Below are 18881 nucleotides of genomic sequence, written 5' to 3' on the forward strand. Positions count from 1 at the left end.
AAATCAATCTTTCAGCCACGAGTTTCTAGTTGAAGTAATATACCTGACACCATCGAAATTCCATTTTTATGTAAATTTCATGAATTGCAAGCTACGTAAGCAACCTCAGCTTGATCCACTGAGGGGATATTTGGAGCTGTATATGGCTTGAGACCAACAGGAAATTAGTCTTCTGACCTGCATTGCGGTGGATCAGACTCGGAGCGGATATGCGGAGCTAAATTTTAATAAATAAACTAATTAATAATGAACACATGCTACATATTTATAAACGGTAGCTATGCGGCTAGGGCATCATGGATCCTGAACGGGGAGTACAAGGATGCAAAAGCGTTGTGAAGAAGACACCGGCAGCTGATCTACACATGAAGTCTCCAAGGTTGAAGTGCGGAGGCTACATTTCTCCACTTAAGTCAAGTTGTACAGAGAACGTGATATGTGTTTTTGTTTTTGGTGGCATCCAATCTGGATGATCTACAGGATGCTGCACGTTTTTCGACACTCTGTGGATCAGACCTTGGAAACCTGAGGCATTGAGGTTTTTTCTTTTGGTACAAACGAAGTGAAAAGCTTGATTTCTTGGTATACTGCCATAGTGGCGTCGGCTCAAATTGACCAGCTTGGCCCCCTTGTATAAACATTAGTCGATAATCCACTCAGTGATACAGTAAGCTCTTGTTTGCACTTTAGTCACATTCTTATCCCCACAGATTTCTAGAACGCAGTGAATTCACAAAACAAACAAATGTGGATTCTAGAGTTCAGAGTAGTTTTAAAAAGTTTTAAAACTCGTTAAAGATGCCCAGGTGGATTCATCCGAGTGAACACCCTTTCGAACCACTATCAGTATCATATATCTGGCACACTGCTGGCATAGAAAACATTAACATTTTCCATCAAGAATATTTTTGATAAGAAAGAATTTTGGTACATACACTCCAGGGCTGCAATGTGCAGATAAATTTACTCCAGAAAAAGTTCCCATGATATTTATGCGTGCATCGCGTCTTTGTGTGACTCTACACATGTGCATCTCTACTGGCTCGGCCTTAAACCTTATTGACCTTAGCAGTCGCATGAAGGCGGCCTGACTAACTAGTTAGTTAGGTTAGTTAAGTTACCTCTTAGTTAACTAGTTAACTTCTAAATTATTGATGCCTCAGGCCTTAGTAAACCGAGAGAATTGCTAATACCACCCCTCAAATGGCTAAACCCACCCCTTCTAAGCTCACCGCCGTATTTGTAATACCACGAGGCACAAAGGCATCAATTTTCTGCCGGCAGCATGAATACGGTCCAGAATTAAATTAAATCTCCACGTAAAAAGCTTCCATTTTACCACACATTTAACGACATTTAATATGCAAGCAAGTTATCTCATTCCAAGCTTAACCTAAAGAGGAAACAGGGGCTGATTTTAAAAACACCGGAAAATGCATTTTCAGTCGAATTAACTGGCAAATCTGTTGATCTGCGGACATCCAGGCCTTTTATGCCCCTCCACGCCCCAATTTCCACACGTATCGGGTCTCCTCCGCGATTGCTGAGTTGCTGGCTGCTGTGAGCCTTGTTGGGACCATTGCTCATAAAACTCACGATCTACAGCATCTTCAACGGCACCTAGCTGCTCCCATAAGCTTGGGATCCGCCTGGACCTCGCCTGACCGCCCATTTTAAATTACACCGCCTTGTTAAGGGCTCATATTACAAATACGGCAGAATTTCCCAAAGCGGCTTAGAAGGGGTGGGTTTAGCCATTTGAGGGGTGGTATTAGCAATTCTCGTAAACCGACTTGTATGCCTAATATATAGGGCATCAACATATCCAAATGAAGTATAGCGGAAGGCATGTGATGTGCTAGCCATTTTAGGACTAGTGTGTTGATGTGGTGGGCTGCCCGTACAATTATCACCGCCCTCGTTATTTGTTGTTCTTTGTCTAGTGAGCTTTGCTTGGTGTCCTGACTGCTGTCCACTTGACACATTGACAAATAATTAATTTCGCCTGGACTGCTGAAACCATCGAGGTTTTGCTATCCTTGTTCATTGCTCCTAATACCTTCGCTACCCCGTTGTTCTCACTCGCTTGTGTTAATACCCCACGTACCTGTGAAAATGGCGGAGGCTCTTGGAGCTTTGTTGGAAGCCAGCTTGGATCCGCGTAGGAACAAGGAAGGTAAAGCTTCAAAACCACTGAGACTACATGAAGATATACCGCTGACCGCTTTCTTTTGAATCATCTAGCTGAGAACGCCCTTCGTCAAGAGGAACAGAAGCCTGGCTTCTCTCTACAGCTTCTTCAGATTACAGCGTCGGAGTCCTCCCCTCATAACCTTCGTCTTGCGAGTGCCCTGTGCTTCAAGAACTTCGTCAAGCGCAACTGGACAAATGAAGATGGAGAATACAAGCTGCCACTTGATGAGGTTGCTACTATCAAGCGTGAACTGATCACCTTGATGATTTCTGTGCCCCCGGCAGTCCGAACTCAACTTGGTGAGGCGGTCAGCGTGATCGCAGACAGTGACTTCTGGGAGCGTTGGGACAGTCTAGTAGATGTAAGTGACAACCTGAGTAGTTATTGTCCCATCTTTTGGTTAACCTTTGGTCTGTTCCCAACAGGACCTTGTCTCGAAATTATCCCCAGATAACCCTACGGTCAACATTGGTGTCCTGCAGGTTGCGCACTCTATCTTTAAGCGCTGGCGACCTCTGTTCCAGTCCAATGAGCTGTATATTGAGATTAACCATGTTCTCAACAAGTTCGGCAACCCATTCCTGGCTCTATTCGAGGTAAGTGCTACCACAAAAACTTCTCATTCTCCCTGCCCATACTAATGCAGGAACTCTACTAGGGACTGGATAACTATCTCGAGCAAAACAAGTCCAATAAAGAAAACCTCACACTGGGCTTTACCCAGCTGAACCTCATGATCAAGTTGTTCTACGATCTCTCCTGCCATGACCTCCCTCCGATGTTCGAAGAAAATATCTCTGCGATCGCTACTATCCTTCACAAGTACTTGACATACGACAGCCCGTTACTTCACACCGATGACGATACCGAGGCGGGACTGTTGGAGTATGTCCGTGCGGGTATTTTCGAGGTCTTGACCCTATATGTCCAGAAATTTCTGGATGCTTTCGGACCACAGGTCGGACAGTTCATCCAGAGCTCCTGGGGTCTTTTGACCACCATTGGCCAAGAGACGAAGTACGATATCCTTGTGAGCCGAGCCCTGCATTTCTTGACTTCGGTGGCTAGCATGCCCGAGCATGCGGCAGCTTTTCAATCGGAGGAAACGCTTGGCCAAATCATCGAGAAAGTCATTCTACCAAATGTCAGCTTGCGTGAGTCAGATGAAGAACTTTTCGAGGATGAGCCTATCGAGTTCATTCGACGGGACTTGGAGGGTTCTGATAGCGAGACTCGACGACGTGCGGCTACGGATTTCCTCCGTCGCCTCGCCGAAAAATTCGAAGAATCGGTGACAAAGGTCGTTCTGAAGTACACTGAGCATTATCTGAATGAGTACTCCAAGAGTCCTGCGTCGAACTGGAAATCCAAGGATACTGCGGTTTACCTTTATTCCGCTGTTGCGGCCAAGGGCGTGGCAACCTCCACCCATGGTGTCACCGCCACTAACAGCCTGGTCAGCATTACGGACTTCTTTCAACAGCAACTCGCTGCTGATCTGGTTGCGGATGATGGCGTTCACCCAATTCTCAAAGTCGATGCCATCAAGTACCTTTACACCTTCCGCAGCATCATCACAAAGGAGCAATGGCAACAGGTGCTCCCTGTCTTGGTGAAGCACCTGGCTTCTTCCAACTACGTTGTATATACATATGCAGCAATTGCAGTGGAGCGGGCTCTATTCCTCAGTGATGGTCAGGGCCAGCCAGTCATTCCCCCAACTGAAATTACTCCTCTCGCCAGGGACCTCTTAGAGCACATCTTCCAGCTTATCCAGAGAGATCCTGCTCCTCAGAAGGTGCAGGAGAACGAGTTCTTAATGCGATGCGTGATGCGTGTACTGGTTGTTATTCGCGATGGCGTAGTTCCCTTCGCCGATGTTGTGCTGCAACGCTTTATCACCATCACTCAGATCATCAGCTCGAACCCCAGCAACCCCAGATTCTACTATTTCTTCTTCGAGGCCATGGGGGCGTTCATTCGTTATGCGGCACCTGCCAATCCCGACAAGCTGGAGCAAGCTCTCTACGCGCCCTTCGCAGGCATTCTTCAAGGGGACGTGCAAGGTAAGATTTCCCCCCATTAGCCTCAACTGTACCACACTGACTTCTCTTCCACTCAGAATTCATGCCATATGTCTTCCAGCTGTTCGCAGCACTGCTAGAGGCCAACTCATCAGCGAATCTGCCTACTTATTACCAGGAGTTGATTGCACCTATTTTAATGCCTGTTATGTGGGACTCTCGAGGAAATATTCCTGCCTTGGTCCGTCTGCTCTCTTCGATTATTCCCCGAGGAGCGCAGTACATTATCGAGCACAACCAGATCGAGCCTATTCTGGGTATCTTCCAGAAGCTTGTTTCTACTAAGGCCAACGAGGGCTATGGGTTTGACTTGCTCGAGACCGTCGTTGCCACGTTCCCACCGTATGTCATATGTCTCGTATCGATTATAGTTACCGATTATACTGACTTTTTTTCTTTTCCCTTTTCTCTGCTTAGGACTGCCCTGGAGCAATATTTTGTTATGATTATGCAAATTGTTTTGCAGCGTCTTCAAAATTCCAAGACCGAGAATCTTTCGCTTCGCTTCGTTCGCTTCTATCACTTCATTACTTCCCATGATGACAAGGGATACAACCCCGATTTCGTCATGCAGGTGACGGAGAAAGTGCAGCAAAAGTAAGTTTTCGTGCATCTAAAATAATCTTAGTTATGTACAAGCTAATACTCAATCGCAGTCTTTTTACCCCTGTATACCTGAATGTCATTCTTCAAGACACCCAGAAACTTGCCCGTCCCTTGGACCGCAAGACTGCAGTCATCTCCCTTACCAAGACATTAGCCAACTCGGACGCTTTCGCCACACGCTATGCAAAGGGATGGGGATTCACTTGCAACACGCTCCTAAAACTCCTCGAACTTCCCCCCGATGTGTCTCACAAGGATGACATCGGCGCCGAGGTGGATGTCGAGGAGATGTCTTTCGGTGTTGGTTTTACTCCCCTCAACACTATCAAGCCCCAACTGAAGGACCCATGGCCCGAAACTGGCGCTGATCTGAAGAAGTGGGTCGGCACATATCTCAAGGAGGCTGACAAGAAGCACGGAGGCCGGATTTCGCAATTCGCACAGGAGCGATTGGACGACCAGGCCAAGGCCGTGCTGGGTAGCTACATCTCCTAAAGACATTAAACGACCGTCATGCTTTCTCCTTGAAATAAAAAAAATTCTGGTCACGGCGGATGTTCTTTTGAAACGGAATAGAACAGTTGCCACGAGTCTAATCTATGGTCCACTCCTTTCTTAGCATTGAAAATTTGGATTTTCTTTTTGGTGATCTGGTCTTTTTAAACTTCCACAGCTGAAATAACTAGTAGGATCTATATACAAAACTCTCCCAGACTCATCATAGAAACTGAACAGACCTAACTGTCCCCAAGAGAACGAGCCAAAGCAGCTTTCAGTGTTTCCACATCACAGACACCAGAAGTAGCTGCCCAAGCTACAAATCCGTCTGGGCGTACAAACAATGCGTCAACTTCAGCATCCTTCGACGTCGCTTGCACTAATCGTAGTCGTCCTGTATGTTTACCAGCGAGAGTAGCCAGCTCATCGTTTCCAACCAGGTCAAAAAGCACAGCGCGGCCATCGTGAAAATAATCAGTAAGGCAAGTCCCATCGTTCATCTGAATTCGAGGTATGGTCATCCCAACCATTGCATCATCTCCATGATCATATCGCTGCCATAGGCCAGAAATCTGCTTTACATAATGAGTTGCTCCGTCCTTTGTCCCAAGTAAATCAGTGGTAATCTTCCTCAGCGCACATGCGTCGGGGTCACCACGCATAACAGCAACCTGAGCCCTGGTCCAATCCAGAACGTGAACACCAACAGGATGCCGTTCAAGGGTATACGTCTCAAGCAGATTCTTCGGCGCCCACCCCTGCACAGTAGCAGCAAGCTTCCATCCCAAGTTGACAGCATCCCCAAGCCCCATATTCAATCCCTGTCCACTAAAAGGCGAATGAACATGGGCTGCATCTCCACATAGAAACACGCGTCCCCGCCGATATGTGCTCGCTTGTCGTGCATTATCTGTGAAGCGTGTTCCGCCACTGACACTGTTTATCCGGATATCTTGTCCACTAACGCGTCGCAGGCTGCTTTCCATCTCTTCAGCTGTAACAGGCGCATTCTTATCCGGGGGTGGACCGTCAAACTCTACAGTCCGCACCCGCCCCGGCATAGGCCCATATACATACACTCCCTTAGATGTATACTGCCACCCTTCCTCCAGGTTCTCTGCCCCTTCAATCTCAACAGTGGCCGCGCGACCCGTGATCTTTGGATCTGTGCCCGGGAAGTCGATCCCTGCCATCATCCGCACAAGACTATGTCCACCATCACAACCAACTAGCCACTGTCCACGCACTTCCCTTTTCCCTTGTCCATTAATCTGAACTGTAACTCCACCTTCATCCTCCTCAAATTCCTCAACTGCTGCGTCCCTCCAAATCTCCACGCCTAAATCTAATGCTCTTGAAAATAAAATTTTCTCCAATTCCACCTGAGGCAGCATGAGATACCACCCATCCTGACCTCGACCGCGTAACAACGGATCATCTTGATCAACAGGTCTGGCAGGAACATGGATACCACCAAAATGACCCACAGACGCTGCATAAGGAGACATCTTTGCGCCTACCTCTTTATTCGCACCCATAAAGAATGACTGGCGCGTAGCTTGAAGGGCAGGTAAGAGACCACGTCGTTCGAGAGCTTCCACCGAGGCCGTGTTGATACCCCCTGCCTTGACACTCAAGTCATATGATGCTCTGCGCTCAAGAACAAGGGTCCGAGCACCCTGGAGTTGAAGCTCAGTTGCAAGCATAAGGCCAACTGGACCAGCACCTGCGATCACGACATCGTAGGTGGTTGATGTGGTGAATTGAGGGATTTCCATTTTGTGGTCCTTGGTGGTTCTATCTGTAGCGTAACAACGGGTATTGTACTTGATTGAGTATTTTTCCCGGCAAGAATAACTTAGTGAGAAGAAAGATACCCGTTTAGGTCGTATAAAAAGGGTTTTGGATGATCGGATTAAGTAGGCTGTCGCTTGGATTGATACGGACATTGTGGTTTTTTACAGTCTTGTGGTTTGTGCAAAAGCTCAACTAATAAATAAATGGGTGGAGCATGAGTGACGGAGGATCAACGGAGGATAGAAGCGAGTAATTGTTATTTTGTATGCAAATATACAGTTAATCTGCCCTTTGGACGTCCACGTTCACGTCCGGGTTTTGTGAACGACGGGATCGACGGATTGTCGGAGCGGAGGATCGGAGGATCGAGTGGCTCGCCTAGCGGAGACTCCAAACCGTTAACAATTATGATGGGATTAGCTAAATATTAACTTAAATGGAAGCCTAGCTGAGATATCAAGTGGAATGTCCACGATTTATTTGTGAAAAGAGTGAGTTTTTCATAAAATATTGGATACATGTATATCGACTTCCCGCCAAGAGAGAGGACCATTGCTTTAGATCGCCAGACCGAAACCCACTTTTTTCAGCCTAGTGACCCTGAATCAAGTCATGGCCCCAATCCCAAATTTTTCTTTTTCTTTTAAAAAGAACTATCATCAACAACTCTCTGAAAAAAAAATTGAAAAAAAAACTCCTCAGCACATGTGCACACATTAAGACTGTTTGACCATGGATACACTATCAAAGATGGAAAATGGAAGCGCGCTTCCAACACCCACCCAACAGGATGAAGCTCCATCGCCCCTTTTCTCGCGTATCGAGACAATTTCCAAGAGAGTTATGATCCTGTAAGTCTATTCCGGAAATATTTCAAAGTTGTCGCAAAAAATATCGCCAAAAAACACCAGATCAAAAAATAACAGAGATCAGGCTTATCGTTGCCATGAGTGCTTATGTGTTGGCGGACGATCCAGTTTGTCATTTCGTACTGGGTATTGATGAAGATACCTGTCAAAGCTGGGACAAATATATTTACAACCTTCGAGAGCGTTTGTTCAGTGTGTTTGCGTTTTTACAGCTTATATTTGCAATTTATGTTCGTTACTGGGCGCCGGAGGATAGCCAGTCAACTCATGAACGTAATAGCTGGGATGGCGTGGTGTGGACTGGATCTTTGAAACAGAGCTTATGCATTCTGCTTTTGGCGGTATGTGTTCTTTTAGTACTATTTAGTTGAGCCAGGTATATGAATGGTGAGTATTTTCATTGATCGGGATGAGTATTTGAGGCTGATCATTAGTTCCAATGAAGGCTATAGATACTAAGCAACTGATTGAAAGCAGTTTATATCGGGTTGAACGAAGCAAATTATTCATGGGAATCCCTAATTTATTTTCAATTGCAAGAATGACAGTAAAAAGAGAAACAAAGTGGAAAGAGGTCTATATAGGTCTTTCACTATACATCCTGGAGCAAAGCCAACGTACCAGGCCGACTGAAAGTGACATGGGACATGCTCAGGGCCTTGGTTTCGAATCCGGCTGCAGTGTATTCGAAGTAATACTATTGTTGTCAGCTATCGCTGTAGAATACTCAAGAGAGAGAGAATATGAAGCTTACGACGTATTTTCGGTAAAATATCTCCAGGTCCTCGTCCGATAGTTGATATTTCTCACGCAATAGTGGAGAGATGACATCCCGATAATTTGCTTGGAATTTTTGATTCCACTCAAGCAGACATCTTCCATAATGAGAGCCATACTGCACCACAGAGTCCAAGTCTAGTTGAGCGTTTGACTTTTGAACTGCTTCGAGCAATCTAGTGATACTTGAACAGTGACCGCCAGGGAATATCTAAAATTGGCGTATGCTTAGTTTCGGGAATTATTTCAGCCTATAATTGATATAGAAACTTACATATCGACGTATGAACCTAATCAGAACAAAAAGGTCAGGATCAAACACATGGAGAGAAAAAGGAGAGAGAGAAAAAGCAAGAGTGGCTAACTTACCCTTCACCCTTGGGAAACATGTTCTTGTATCTCTGCAAGTCAAATAAGTTAGACAATTATTCCAATCAAAAAAATTGAAGTAAAACCTCCTACCGATTCTGGCATAGTAGTTGTCTGGATCGAGCAAATGCCACCGCGAGGTTTCAAGACCCGATCGATCGTTGCCCACATAGTCTCCAATTCATGGTCGCCCATAGCTTCCATCATCTCCACTGAAACAATTTTATCGTAAGGCGTTTCTGGCATGGGCAGCAAACGATAATCACATAAATGAATGGTGATCTTATCTTCCAACCCAAGTGTTTTCACGCGCTTCCTTGCCAGCTGGTACTGCATCTCCGACAGCGTACAAGTCGTCACTTTACAGCCAATTGTTGTAGCTGCTCGAATACACATAGATCCCCATCCTGTTCCAAGCTCCAGGATATGACCTGTAGGCTGTGCATTCACGCTCGCCAGTATCTTATCCAGCTTGCGCATCTGGGCGGCTTCGAGAGTGTCGCTTTCAAAATTTGGATCGGTCCGCTCCAGATAAATAGGACAAGAATAGGTCATATCGGGTGAGAGAAAGGCTTCAAACATCTCATTGGAGAGATCATAGGCAGCGGTTATGTTAAGACGGACATTTATAAAGGTACCGGTATCGAAAGTTCGGAAGAGGAGATCTGAGACGGTTGAAATGAGCTGATAGGGCCTAGTGGTTGGACCGGAGAGGTTCCGCTCATTGAAAATGAAAACCTGGAGCAACAAGAATAAATATTAAAGAACCGCCAATTGCCTAGTATATATTGGGAAATCCAAGTACCTTGAATAATTGCCACCAAGTCCGGCGTCGAAAACTCTCCGAGCAAAAAGGAGTCTGCGAGCCCCTGAGGTTCATATAGTCATTAATTAAGGGTGGTTGGAATTCCATATTGAGAGGTAAGCAGACTTACAAGATCGGCAGAAAGAAACACTCGATACCAAAAAGTGTCGTTGTGTATATGGATAATGCCTCGTGGTCCATCACCTTTGCCAAATTTCCACCTTTGACCATCTCGAGAAACGATCTCTAGAGTACCAGTTTCGATTTTATCCAAGGCCGACAATATCTGGCTTCGTGCTATGTTCACTGGAACCCAGGAATTGGACAATGCTATGGTGGTACTTTGGAGCTTATCAAGTAACTGTTTGCCCGTAGAGCCGAAAGAACGACTTAAATCCATCTTCCCCGGCAAAGAATTGTTAGTTATACTGGAGTTAGAAGTAGACTACAGTATCGCAGCAGAGGATTTCTTAATTGTTCAATCTTGGGATGGGTTAAGGAAAGGGAAATCCCTGCAATTATCGAGAGATTCCTGCAATTTATACAGCATCTTACTATCATAAAAGAGCACATAATGGAAAATCTTTCCACTGTCCACTCAACGGGAAACCAATTAAGACACGATTTGGCGCTATCATCCACTCAACTACATCGATTCACAGCTGAGTATAGCACTTGTAGATGATAAAGGCTTACTATAACTTGGCGTAATTCACAGCTAGGAAAAAGCAAAAATAGATATGCACCGTGATTCATATCCACCGGTAGTGCCCAACTTAAACCTGAAGGCTCTAGAAAGCGATAGGTTTATTAGACGCGCCACATTAGAGTGGGCATCGCCATATCTATCCTCAGGGTGATCCTTAGCTTGAAAGCTGGACTGTACGAGATCCCATAGATCGGGTTCCTAACACGCTTATTAAATAAGTATAGATATCCTATTGGATTCGACATCGGTTGAATGCCTCAACTCAATCACGAAGTTAAAAGTCTTATTGATCAGATGCGAGCAAGTGCGTCTCTCATTGGCTCGCTAAAAAGAACAATGGGCGGCAGGATAGTAATCAATATGCACCTAGCGAGTAGCGTCAACTCCGGCATGGATACTACCTAGTAGTACCGGTGGTAAGAATACGAAGCAAGGATAGGGGGTTGTCACGATTGGATGCAATACCGAGAAAAAGAAAACATACATAACGTATATAGTATCACATTTTCCAAAGATTTATCCACAAATCGAGGGATCGCACCTTCCAAAATCATTTACTTATATTTGCCAAGCCTTCGCATCTCCTCCAATATAATATTAGTCTCATGGCGTGTTTCGAATCAACGAGTGATGCTAATCAACCCGTCTCATCTGATCAATAATCAATATTACTACCCTCGAAAACCATTTCTCACCGCACCTTAAATTTCCCAGGAAAATTCGCATAATACTCTATCGTGATGACACAAAGAGCAGTCCTGCCAACCTCATCGAGCGTAGACTAGGAAACAGATGAGTCAAATTCTCATCTCTTTCAAGTTGTGAAAATTCTTCCAGTAGACTGTCAACCAGCTCGAAATCCAGCTGGGCAGATGCTTTTGAGTCTTTATTAAAGTGCAAAGATGGATTTTCGAGAATCTGTATACAAGATCGGAAAAGTGAAAAGGAATTAATACGGGCTATAGGCAGATCTCCTTCAAACTCTGGCAGTATGGCATCTTCGATCTCGTCCATGGTGATAGGGAAGACAGTTGAACTGAACTTTTTTTGAGGCCGTTCTTGACTGACTTGGCGTGTAATTTTGGATCCGTTTCCCTTCAGATGATCAAATCAACAGATCATCAGCCAATTTATAGCATATCATATGTTGAGAATATGATAGGGACAGGCGATGACAGGAAGCGTCTCGTTTACTGTGAAACGACCTCCCTCGAGAAACCCGAAAGCGATCGCGGTCGTGAGAATCTGTCGTTTTCGAAAGACGACCTCCCACTGACCGACGAAAGACAGAACTAAAATTGTAACTCGGTACTGATCCAAAAGAAAGAGATTTACTGAACTCTCACACACATCTGATCCAGTCAAGCGACTCAATGCATGTTTGAATTTACTTTCATGAGAGCATTATAGAGATGAAGCACTACTGCCACATAATTGCTCTCACAACAAAGATAAATTCCTTCAAACATCGACCAGTAAAGGACCTCAAGTATATGACCAAGAGCAAACCAGGGCACTTGGTAATATAGATCTCTTGGGCGTTGAGGACCATCTGCAGCAGGCAAAATGCTTTTATAATCGTCCGCTGTTCGACAATGCTTGAGGATTTGGCAATAATACCTCACCCCGAAGCGTGCCGAAAAGCGTTGAAACCCAGGATGGAGCTCTGGAATATCTGGGAATCTTATTCGGGGGTATGATTATTGAAGAGTCACTTGTGAAATAATGATTCGACGTCAACAAGGTAGGGTGAGCTTTTCATGATCCTTTCGACCGCGTGGTAAGCTATATTGGTCATAAAACCAGAAAAGCGTGCCGGACGCTACATCGGTCCAATCTGCGTTTACTTTGGCGCAAATTGCATCAAGCTCCTATTATTGCAGGCAGAGCTTAGCAGTCCCAGAGATAGAGATAAATGAAACAGTATCTCCACGTAGATAAAAAGACTGAGTTCAATGTAATCCCCGATATCATCGTCTCGTAGAACTTGCTCGCTCATTTCAGGCAGTGACACCCTTGAGTCATCTATATTCGGCCTTTATAAATTCTCGCTCTGATCATCGAGATTATCGATCAGCTCAACATAAACCAATGAAGCAAATCAGTTTACAGCGTGGGTGGGTATTTCTTCTCCCTGTCAGTTGATCGAGACTGGGGGTGAATGTGATACTGTCTCAAGTGGTGAAAGTATGTGATAGGCCAGGTCAGGTCTTGAGATATGTCAGCCCACCATTTTAAGGAGATAATCAGGAAAAATAGCTCTTACCTATCTATGAAAGCCTTGTACTTCAAATCATCTTCTTATTAGCCCGGACCCCGGTGTTCCACAGAGGCAGAATGAACGGCACGCCTTTTGGCCAAGGCTTCCCGAAAGTTGGAGAACATATATCCAGGTACTGCAATATTCTTGTTCTGAATGTGCTTCGCAGCATTCACAATATCAGTGGTAGTAAGCTGTGAGTGGTGGAACTGTTCCTGACCAACAGTAGAAAGACGCCAGTCTAGAATTAACTTTGTCGCTTTTTATATGAAAGGTATAGAGATAGCAGCGAACTCTTCATTTTGACATTATAAAAGTAAATTAGAACTAACTAATGGGCGTTTTTGTCAGAAAGAAGATGGACTACCCCGCCTTCATTCCCAATGCAAGTAAAAGTAATACCTCCAAGGCTGTAACTTGCATAGGTACCTCCCACTTGAAAATACATGGAGATCATGGTACATGGAGCTTCTTTACTTTCCATCGGTTCTATTAGCTGAGCTTTTCTTTGTTTGTCTAGGCTTTCCTACACCTTTATGCGAACACAGACTTATTATCTCACACTCTAGTCTATACTTATTAACAGAGTGTTCTTAACTAACTAGGCGAAATATATTAATTGTCTTATATGTATTGTATACACGACGCACCAACTACTGAGACTAGGTACTAGTTTAACACATTGAGCTTTTGCAATTATTATACACAAATAAATAAAAAAACGCCACGCTTGGGAGGAGCTAATTTCGCTATATACTACAGTTTAGGGGACGAACAACCCCTGCTCCTTCACGAAGATGAAGGCCCCTTACTATCAATATCAACTTTACCCGAGCTATCCAATTGAGCCCCCAGTGGCTCTTCTCTCTGGAACTGCTCCCCTTCCTCCTCCGCTCCCATTTCACCCGGTGCCAGTTCTGCACCATCTTTCTCTAAATTTCGATATTTCCTCCTCGTCTTCTTCAATGAACTGGATTTCTTCTTCCGCGCTGCCGCCGCCTTTAGAGCAACACGACTCTGGTCACCCTTTTCACGCTCCTCAACCCTATCAGCCAACAACGCGCGCGCTATTTTCGCATTCTGAGATCGAGAGCGTGTAGCTTGACACTTAACAACAACGCCGGAGGGTTTGTGAGTGATCTGGACAGCGGAGTTGGTTTTATTCTTATTTAATAATCAGCGAACTTGATATGAAAATCCATTTCTTATTAAACACTTACAATCTTCTGTCCGCCGGGTCCGGTACCCTTGAGATAGGAAATCATTAAGTCGCCATCATCGAATTTTAGCCGTGGCGGGAGGGGTTTTTCGGGTAGGGACGGGGTTGTTGTGAAAGTTTGATGTTGTTGTACTTGGATTAATGGGTTTTTATGGTTCTTGAGTGATTGGAGGGCCTGAAAGACCCTCTGTCGAGGTAATGAACGAAGCATTGCGTATTGGGAGAAGTTTATGGAGTTGGATGTTTGGGGAGATGATAAGGAGGCGATAACGATAAGATAAGACTCAGCGTGGCAACACGTCTCTGCAACGCATTTACTACGCCCGGCACTCTTTTTAACAGCAACCTTAGCATCGTTAAATTAACCTCAAGCACGTTGTGTATATTTGTAAGCTCCGCTCATCCAGGAGTATTTAGAATATCGTTATTCCGACGGTAACGTATCGCCTGGTCTAAAATAATCATAGAACCGTCCGATCGTATCGTCACTATCGTAGTCGCGATGATACGATATCAATAATCAAAATTGTAACGATCAATCAATCTTGGCTAGTGAACAGCTTTTTCATAGTTTTACGATATCCTATCGTAAACAGCTCTACGTGACAGCGGACCTACCTAAATATTCCAGCGACTAGAATGATGGTCATCTCTCACAACAAATTTGTTTTCTCGCTCTTTCGTTTCAAATTTTTACTTATTTCCTTTCACTTGGTGGGATATCCTACGCATGTATGGTCGGGGAGAACCGTATCTGATGCCTCGTGGACCGCCTGGGCACATGACCTTCATTGTAGCAAGTTGCTGTCTGATTGGTTAGCTGAACAGAGCCGCACTAAGATCGATAAATCGGCTTAATATCGGCTTCATGGGTTGACATAGTACTTAGCGTCTGTTATCTATAGCTATGAATAATAATTGTTGGTCAATTTTAATTCTTAATGACCTTAATCACGGATACTTGTACTGTTAGGGCGTAGACTCGGGGAGGCTAAGACATTTCGGATTCGGCAAGTCGTCAGATAATCGGCCCGAGAAAACGCAATTGGTGGGCCGGCCAATGAAAGACCAGCGGATGGAGACGGACGAGTTAAAGTTACTTAATAGTTTCTCCACCTGCAAGCCGTTTTAGGAAGGCGTCGAGAATTTTCGAACGGTTTCGTGTGAGCTCTTGCTTGATGCTCAGTCCTGATTGATTGAACCCCTGGTAAGTCTAAATTGGCTTTTTCGATTTTTTCCCCCCTTCGCGTCACCTTCAGTGTTCTTTCGCCTCCACGCGTCGTTATGTATATGTAGTTTCTTTCCTCTCCATCATCTTCTTCAAACCGCACTACATATTACCCTTCCGAGTCGGTCTCTCCCCACGCCACCACACCGATCCGATGTCTTCGAAGCCCAAGGATGTCGGCGAGCCATTCGCCCAGGACGGATACGCTCACGATGGGTTTGGCGATATGAGCGACCGTGAGAGACAGGTGTACCAGGGTGGCATTCAGAAATTCAACCAGCTTGGCTGGAAGCAACTTACGATTGTTCTGATCGTTGAAGCTGTCGCTCTGGGAACCCTCTCGATCCCATCCACCTTTGCGACTCTGGGTATGGTAGCCGGTGTGATCTGCTGTGTTGGCATCGGTCTTATTGCCGTCTACACTAGTTATATCATCGGTCAGGTCAAGGTCAAATTTCCTCATATCTCGAACTACCCTGAGGCAGGCAGACAGATGTTTGGTCGCATTGGCTATGAAGTTGTTTATATGATGCTGTGTCTGGAACTTCTTTTGTCAGCTGGCTCGCACTGTTTGACTGGAACTATCGCCTTCGTCAACATCACTAATAGCGACATCTGTACCTTGGTATTCGGTGTTGTCTCCATGATCATCCTACTTATTTTCGCCATCCCGCCCAGCTTCTCCGAGATGGCTGTTTTGGGCTACGTCGACTTTGTCTCTATTATTATTGCCGTCGGTATCACTATTATCGGAACCGGTATCGAGTCCAACAACTCTATTGGCCTCTCTGCTGTGAACTGGTCTGCCTGGCCAAAGGACGGCCTGACCTTCTCCGAGGCTTTCATTGCCCTCTCCAACATCATCTTCGCCTATAGTTTCGCTCTCTGCCAATTCTCCTTCATGGACGAGATGCACACTCCTACTGACTTCCCCAAGTCGATCTGGGCTCTTGGTCTGATGGAGATCTTCATCTACACCGTTACTGGCGCTCTCGTGTATGCTTTCGTTGGCCAGGACGTCCAGAGTCCCGCACTTCTCTCCGCAGGCTCCCTGCTCAGCCGTATCGCATTCGGAATTGCTCTCCCGGTCATTTTCATCAGTGGATCGATCAACACCGTCGTCCTGGGCCGTCTTATCCACGGTCGTATGTTCAAGGGTTCCAATATCCGCTTTATCAACACGAAAATGGGCTGGATTACCTGGCTCGCAGTGGTGACTGTTCTCACTGTTTTGGAGTTTGTAGTTGCAGAGGTTATTCCTTTCTTCGACGATTTGTTGTCGGTGATTTCGTCGCTTTTCGTGTCCGGATTCACCTTTTACTTCCCCGCAATTATGTGGTTTATGTTCATTCGCAACGGTAGCTGGACTGCCAAGGAGAACATTCTGCTGACAGTGGTGAACTCTATTATCTTCATCATTGGTTTGATTGTGTTGGTTGGCGGTACTTACTCTAGCGTTGTCGATATTGTGAGTTCCACTTCCAGACCTATTTTAGTTGCAAATACTAACTATTCACAGATTAATTCCTATGCCAGTGGTACTGTCGGAGGTGTGTTCTCCTGCAAGTCCACCTAAAAAGTACTTAGCATTGAAAGCATCATGCAGCGCATGGTGAATGTATAAATAGATGTACAAAATAGATCTCTCATTGATTATTCGGAGTTAACATATTATCTACATCCTTGAGTTCATGCCCCAGGCAGCCTCCGGCATCAATACTAGCCACCAGCATTAAGAATAAGTCAATTAGGAATGAGCCAACGAGTGTCTACGAATTCTTAATGACGATTAACTTAACAGAGTACATATGTGGGTTACGGAGCATGTACAATGCATAAAGCTCAGAATCGATCAGATCCAAGTTCTCAAACTGGTTGACGCGTCCCATGTAGTGCAATCTTAAGGGTCCACTAGGTACTATGCGAGGTGCCTGATATTGTAACCCTTACAGAGACAAAAATGGCAAGGGACCATGGCAGATTAAGTCAACAATATTTACTGGACCTTATTAGATGTCTGTGTAAATTCTATAGCATTGAAAACAGAATTCGGATGCGCGGAGTACAATTTGGGGGCTTAATTGATTTTACTCCGGAGCATCCTTATTCGTTCCCGACTCAACAAAAAATCTCGGGGGTTTCCAACGCCTTGGCCACTTCACTCCTTCATCTTCGATCTTACCACCGCCCGCAAGCATTGGCTCCCCTTTCCCTAGATCCTAAGACACTCTTTGTTCCTTTTGAAGAACCTTTCAATCGTTATCATCATTTTGTGATCTTGCTTGCTTGACTGCACCCGATAAACCGATCGTTCCCCTATCCCCACACCCCCGACAACCGGCAGTCCCGCAGCGCCACAGGAGACAACTACACTCCGTACAGGATCTCGATCATTAAGGACATCCTGCCAACCAACCGTGACAGACTGCGCCCACACCCGATCGGCGAGGTTCGATAGCACAGCGTCGACTCTCTAAAACGGACCACCGTTACCACCAATCGACACAGATTGCGGTCATTCAATAACGGTCAGGGATAAAAGAAAGAAACAACCTCCTTTGCCCCGCCCCTGAAGCAAGGGAAAAAAGCGCCGAATACAACTTTTAATACCGACCGTTTAACTCATTTCGATTCTTCTTCGCCATGTCTCTTCTCTGGATCCTGAGCAGCATCGTTCGCTGGGTGCGCTTGAAGATCTACCAGTACGAGGTCACGTTCGCCATCTACATGCTTACCTCGACTGAAAAGTTCATCTTCAGTAAGGACTCCTCACTCCTCCAGTGGATAGCATTCTCTCCATATTTTCCGAACATGACTAATTTCTCGTTACCATAGACACTTTGCTCCTCACCCTCATCACTGGAATCGCTATTGGCATCTACGTTTACCTGCCTAACCACCTTCGCACAATCTACGGTCACTTGTGGTACTACTACGCCGGAGAGCGCCCATTCATGTCCTCACGACTCACATCCATGAGCTCCGTTTTTGGCGAGGCAACCCCATCAATCGATGTCATGTACGAGACAGTCAAAAATGCCGCCGCGACTGCCACAGAGCAATTGGGTGAATTATAAAGAGCCTCTAGGTTTAATGTACGATGTAATTCTTCATAGGTCCTAGGACTGTGACGGGAGTTTCAACCAATTGGATTGGCGTTTCGGTTATTTTTCAACGGCGGAAGACGAAAGGTGTAAAACAACGGCAGCGACCTCTGCCCTGAACCAAATGTTCGCTTCCTTCTGTATCGCCTTGAGCTGTTCAGTCGACGCATTATGGGTGTTTCTTTCTGGATCCTTTTACTTCGTTTCTGAAGGTTGCCGCTTGCTTCCCTTTCATCCCCGGTTGACTTCACTACTTATGCGGGCGGAACTTGAGGACATGCGAGTATACCTGTTATTCTTACAGTGTGGCATTGTATCGTCTATATCCTTTGGCCTGTCCTATTCCGTTGTGGAATATTTCA

General features: G+C 45.4%; 7 protein-coding genes across 7 annotated transcripts; 4 read left to right on the top strand and 3 right to left on the bottom strand.

The window, feature by feature from the left end:
* Positions 1 to 2115: 2115 nt before the first annotated feature.
* Positions 2116 to 5379, top strand: N7478_005449 (uncharacterized protein; the record flags this gene model as incomplete). Its single annotated transcript, XM_056921663.1, has 7 exons — positions 2116 to 2176; positions 2245 to 2555; positions 2620 to 2790; positions 2853 to 4260; positions 4317 to 4620; positions 4696 to 4875; positions 4935 to 5379. The coding sequence occupies 7 exons, from the start codon at positions 2116 to 2118 to the stop codon at positions 5377 to 5379; spliced, it is 2880 nt and encodes a 959-aa protein (XP_056779700.1).
* A 242-nt stretch (positions 5380 to 5621) lies between these two features.
* N7478_005450 (monooxygenase) lies at positions 5622 to 7160 on the bottom strand (the record flags this gene model as incomplete). The annotated part of the gene is made up of 1 exon (XM_056921664.1): positions 5622 to 7160. One exon carries the CDS (start codon positions 7158 to 7160, stop codon positions 5622 to 5624), a length of 1539 nt encoding a protein of 512 aa, XP_056779701.1.
* Positions 7161 to 7911: 751 nt separating this feature from the next.
* On the top strand, positions 7912 to 8439 carry N7478_005451 (uncharacterized protein; the record flags this gene model as incomplete). The annotated part of the gene is made up of 3 exons (XM_056921665.1): positions 7912 to 8030; positions 8113 to 8389; positions 8416 to 8439. The coding sequence occupies 3 exons, from the start codon at positions 7912 to 7914 to the stop codon at positions 8437 to 8439; spliced, it is 420 nt and encodes a 139-aa protein (XP_056779702.1).
* A 201-nt stretch (positions 8440 to 8640) lies between these two features.
* On the bottom strand, positions 8641 to 10230 carry N7478_005452 (SAM-dependent methyltransferase; the record flags this gene model as incomplete). The annotated part of the gene is made up of 6 exons (XM_056921666.1): positions 8641 to 8745; positions 8803 to 9001; positions 9195 to 9226; positions 9288 to 9932; positions 10000 to 10063; positions 10130 to 10230. 6 exons carry the CDS (start codon positions 10228 to 10230, stop codon positions 8641 to 8643), a joined length of 1146 nt encoding a protein of 381 aa, XP_056779703.1.
* Positions 10231 to 13757: 3527 nt separating this feature from the next.
* Positions 13758 to 14398, bottom strand: N7478_005453 (peptide chain release factor family protein; the record flags this gene model as incomplete). The annotated part of the gene is made up of 2 exons (XM_056921667.1): positions 13758 to 14132; positions 14189 to 14398. 2 exons carry the CDS (start codon positions 14396 to 14398, stop codon positions 13758 to 13760), a joined length of 585 nt encoding a protein of 194 aa, XP_056779704.1.
* A 1171-nt stretch (positions 14399 to 15569) lies between these two features.
* On the top strand, positions 15570 to 16991 carry N7478_005454 (uncharacterized protein; the record flags this gene model as incomplete). The annotated part of the gene is made up of 2 exons (XM_056921668.1): positions 15570 to 16883; positions 16935 to 16991. 2 exons carry the CDS (start codon positions 15570 to 15572, stop codon positions 16989 to 16991), a joined length of 1371 nt encoding a protein of 456 aa, XP_056779705.1.
* A 1067-nt stretch (positions 16992 to 18058) lies between these two features.
* N7478_005455 (serine palmitoyltransferase small subunit family protein) lies at positions 18059 to 18492 on the top strand (the record flags this gene model as incomplete). Its single annotated transcript, XM_056921669.1, has 2 exons — positions 18059 to 18173; positions 18251 to 18492. 2 exons carry the CDS (start codon positions 18059 to 18061, stop codon positions 18490 to 18492), a joined length of 357 nt encoding a protein of 118 aa, XP_056779706.1.
* Positions 18493 to 18881: the final 389 nt, after the last annotated feature.

The sequence above is a fragment of the Penicillium angulare genome (genome assembly GCF_028827245.1).
Source record: "Penicillium angulare strain IBT 27051 chromosome Unknown utg000004l_segment0_segment0, whole genome shotgun sequence".
Taxonomy (NCBI): domain Eukaryota; kingdom Fungi; phylum Ascomycota; class Eurotiomycetes; order Eurotiales; family Aspergillaceae; genus Penicillium; species Penicillium angulare.